Source organism: Galeopterus variegatus, unplaced genomic scaffold (genome assembly GCF_000696425.1).
Source record: "Galeopterus variegatus unplaced genomic scaffold, G_variegatus-3.0.2 Scaffold1756, whole genome shotgun sequence".
Taxonomy (NCBI): Eukaryota; Metazoa; Chordata; class Mammalia; order Dermoptera; family Cynocephalidae; genus Galeopterus; species Galeopterus variegatus.
Window position 1 is genome coordinate 295,835 of NW_007727867.1, and position 4,355 is coordinate 300,189.

At 49.9% G+C, this 4,355-nt stretch overlaps 1 protein-coding gene across 1 annotated transcript in view; it reads left to right on the forward strand.

Annotated features, from left to right (window-relative positions):
• Nucleotides 1-1,440: 1,440 nt before the first annotated feature.
• Nucleotides 1,441-4,355, forward strand: part of NR1I2 (nuclear receptor subfamily 1, group I, member 2) — a 10,626-nt gene continuing 7,711 nt past the window's right edge. The window contains exons 1-2 of the mRNA XM_008578779.1: nt 1,441-1,652; nt 4,212-4,345. Of these exons, the coding sequence (XP_008577001.1) occupies nt 1,498-1,652; nt 4,212-4,345 (289 nt within the window). The 5' untranslated portion in view covers nt 1,441-1,497. The remainder of the gene's footprint in view (nt 1,653-4,211; nt 4,346-4,355) is intronic.

Sequence of the window (4,355 nt, forward strand, 5' to 3'; positions counted from 1 at the left end):
TTTGGCCATTTTTATGGTCTTTTGTTCTTTCCTTATGTCTTCCACCTCTTCTACTATTTATTTAAGCATTCTGAATTTGAAGCTCACGGAGTCTTTGCACATTTAATTCTGTCGTAAGTTGTTTTTGCTGACTTTTGCTCATGGTGCTGTGTTAGTCTTTGATTAATGATTTGTGAGTTTTTGCTCATATTTATTGGAAATAACAGGTGTAATTATTTATTCCCAAGTAGGAAGTGGAAAGTGAGTTCCTCCAAAGAGGATTTGCATCTGCTTCTGTGGTGTTTGGAAGAACAAGCAACCCAGGAACACTGTAAATCAAATTTTTGGTTTGAGGTTTTTGTGGACACACAACGAATACATTTTGTCTGCAAGCCTATTGGAGGTCAGGATTATGATTTGAAAAATCAGGGGATATCTCCCAAACACATCTATTCAGTTCAAGTTTCCAGTCAGCCTGTTTCATTCACAGTTTTCTGGAGGGCCAGGGCCAGGGATAGATTAATTTAACATTTACCTTTACAGGTGAAACTTCCAGGTATCATGTGTTATGATATTGGAAATAGAAATTTGTGTGCAGAAATCTTTCTGAAAGTTTAAGTTTGGTTTAGAAAAGGCAACATCGTCTGTGGTGTGGCTGCCCTCAGCAATCAGTGCCCAGAGGGCCTTTTGGGAAGAGCAGGGAGTAGGACGGTCCCTGGTTTCTACTCAGCATCCTCAGTGCCCATTCCAAATAGAATTGAAGTTACACTCTCAAAGTGGAGGTTGCCAGTGGAGGATATCTTGAGCACAGCTCTCCTGACAGGCACATGTTCTTTCATATCCACCCACACATGGGTCTGCCATGTCCTTCCTGCATCCTGAGCCTGGCTTCACACTCATTTTCTCCTCATCTGTTTGGTCACTCAGTTGAAAACCCTCTTTCTGCCCAGGCTTTCCAGCTCTCTCTCGGAGCATGGGCCACACCACACCTAAAACCCTATCCTCCCTGGATCTTCATAATCAGATCATTTTGAACAAGTAATCTGTCCCATGAACTGGGACAGATTAATCTGTCCCATGAATCTGACTCCCTGTTCAAGCCTTTGACCAGCCCATGGCCTCTTAATCTCAGTCCACTCAAGCATTACCTCCACAATCCAGCCCAGACAGCCTTCTCTCTCTTCTTATTTCTTCCTCCCCTATTACCCTTCTGCCTCCCATGACCTTGTTCACCTGTTCTAATCCAGGGCCCCACTGTTGTATAAAACATGTCATGGTTACATCTTGCTTGATAACAACTCCAACCCCCCACCCACATTTTGTCCATGAGAGGTCAGCCCTTGGATCCATAGACCCAAATGTGAGCAATGCACAGAGGGGACAGAGTATTCCTTCTGCAGCCTCAGAACCTCACTGGCCAGTCCTTTCATTCCCTGTGGGTTTTTTACTTGTAGCCCAAGAGGCCCAGGAGCAAACCTGGAGGTGAGACCTGAAGAAAGCTGGAACCATGCTGACCTTATGCATTGGAAAAAAGCAGATTCTATTCCTGGAAAGCCCATCATCATTGCAGATGAGGAAGACGGGGGTTCCCAAATCTGCCGTGTATGTGGAGACAAGGCCACTGGTTATCACTTCAATGTCATGACATGTGAAGGATGCAAGGGCTTTTTCAGGTAAAGTTGCCCATCAACCTTCACCTACCTGCCACCACTGACACACTGTAACTGGGGTCTTCCATCAGCCCACTGGGCAATATCTCAGGCTCTCAGTTTGACATGACTCCCAGGTTTAGAGTGTGAGCTGGTGGCCCATCCGAAGGCCTCCTAATCAGTCTCAAGTGAGCCATTTATATCTCAGAGGAATCCTTCATCTTCAGTCTTCCTGCTCTACCAGGAAAGGTCCCCTTCCATGAGCTATCCCTTTGTTTCACCATGTGTTCTTGAATAAATTAGAAGATCAGTCAGTAAAAGAGTACAGAATTTGAAAATCCAAAATGCAAGTGTTCTAATCAGTCTTATGGGATGGTTGTTAAGTAAATAATGGCATAAAATAAATGAAAAATATAACAAAACAAGCTCACATAGAAAAAGACAAACAGGGAGGACCAAAGAGTGAAGGACTAAAAAGTCCCAGCTCACAGCAAGTCAGGCCTAGAGAGAAGCGCTCACTGCTGTCCAGTTGAAGAAACAGAAAAAGAAAAGCCAGCAGGGCTCAGACCAAGAGAGGAGGCAGGGGGAGAAAGGAATATGTGGAAAAGGACAAGGAGCAGCTCCTGCCTCAGGGGCCACATGTGGGACCTGGTACATTCTCAAGGCAGCCATCCTGACTTTGCAGAGTCCTTCCTGCTGGCTGGACATTAGAGCGGACATAGGCAGGTCCAGAGGTGCCATGTTCTGGGGAGATATGACCTCTCCTGTTGCATGGGTTATAACAGGGATAAGACACAGCAGCAGCGCCAGGCTGCATGCAGCTACCAGTCACAGAACACTCGACTCAGATTGGTTTAACACTAAGGAAAACATATTATCTCTCATAACAAGAAGCATGGAGGCTTCTGGGTTGGTGAGTTTAGCAGCTCAGTTCTTTCCATTTTTCTCTTCTGCTATCCTACCTGAGAGCTCTGATTTCAGTCTGGCTGAATTCTGACTTCAGTCAGGGGAGCATAGTGCCAGGGCCCCCAGGCAGTAACCATAGGTGTTCAGCCAAGGAACAAAAAGGCTCATCTCTTCCTCTCTCCAAGTGCAAGGAAACCTTTCCCAAAGGACCCCTCACATCACATCATCTAGAGCTGGGCCCTAATCTACTCCTGAACTAGGTAATAGCAAAGAGCACCAGATATATCCCTGAGCTGGGCACAGGCCACATGGCCACAGGGAGGAGGGTGGACATCTGCACCAGATCTGGGTCTGCCACCACAGAAGAGGCCGTGGGTGCATCCGTCCAAGCAGCAACCTTATGGATTGCCTTTGGGTATAGGAATCCTCTGCTCTCCCCTCGCCATGCAGGTGCTATTCGGGGGCTCCCAGAGGGAGGCAACATATTGTAGTGCGTAAGAGCTTCCATTCCGTTATGAGGCAGACCTGGATTCAAATTTCAGCTTGTCATTTACCTGGAGGACAAGTGGTAACCTGGGTTCTCAAAGCCTGTCTCCCTCTTCTCTGCCAGGCAGATGACACAGACTTTTGAGAACTAAATTTGCAAATGTCTGCAACATATCTAGCCCAGCATCTGATTCATAGCATGCCTTTAATAAATGTGAGCCCCTTTCCCCTTTTACCCATCCTGGGTGGACTTTGGGGTAGCATCAGAGGCCTCTTACCCAGGCTAGCAGGCAAGGCAGAAGGGGGAGGTGGCCTCTGTGAAGGGCATGTCCCCTAGGCTGGTCTCCAGTCTGAGGCCTCCAAGCTCAAACCTGCCGGGTCACCATGAGCATGGCTCCTCTCCCAGGCCAGCCTTCAGGGTGCTCTGCAGCCTCGCCATGCTCAGTGCCAGCTTTCCTCCTTCTCCACTTGGGACCAGAAGCAGAGGCCAGAGCCAAGGCAGAATTTCTTTCCATCCAGCTGAGGAAATGGGGGGAAATAAAGTTAGGACTGCACTGTCTGGGTCTTCTGTGGGAAGTTCAGGCTGCCTGGCTGTGGGAAGCGGTGGTCGTGCCACCGTCTCCAAAAGGCTTCTATCTACCGTTGCCTCGCTACGAGCTTCCTCTGTGCAGGGGCCTGTGGGTCCGGCGCCTGCATGTTTCTCTATGACAGAGCTCTGAAGCTCTTTGCCCCCTAGCGCAATCAGCAGAATCGCTTTCCAATGGAGAAGCCACTGTCCAGTGAGGTGGAAAAGCCTCCCCAATCTAGAATGGGAGCTGAGAAAGGGAGAGTCTTCCTATGTTTCTTATGCTCCTGGGGTCAGCTTTCCTCTGGCTCCCTTTCCCAAGAATCCAGGAAGAGACCCATCTCCATAGAAACATGGTCTGGTCAAGGGTGTGAAAGAGCCAAGGGTCGGGAGCTGAAGTGTCCCAGAAAGTGGCTCAGGGGCCGCAGTCGTCCCATTCCCACCCTCCCTCCCTGCCCTGGCCGAGTCCCGGACTTCTAGGGAAGCCCAGTAAAGACGGAAGCTGGAAGGGCCCCTCCTCTACCCTGCCCGCAACACCTGCCCCGACTCTGGAGACCAAGGCGGGCGCACAGAGGGTGCCCCAGTGCCCCGGCGCAGCCTCCCTTCTGACCCTTGTTCTCTCACAGGAGGACCATGAAACGCAACGCCCGGCCGCGGTGCCCCTTCCGGAAGGGCGCCTGCGAGATCACCCGCAAGACCCGGCGTCAGTGCCAGGCCTGCCGCCTGCGCAAGTGCCTGGAGAGCGGCATGAAGGAGGAGAGTGAGCGGCG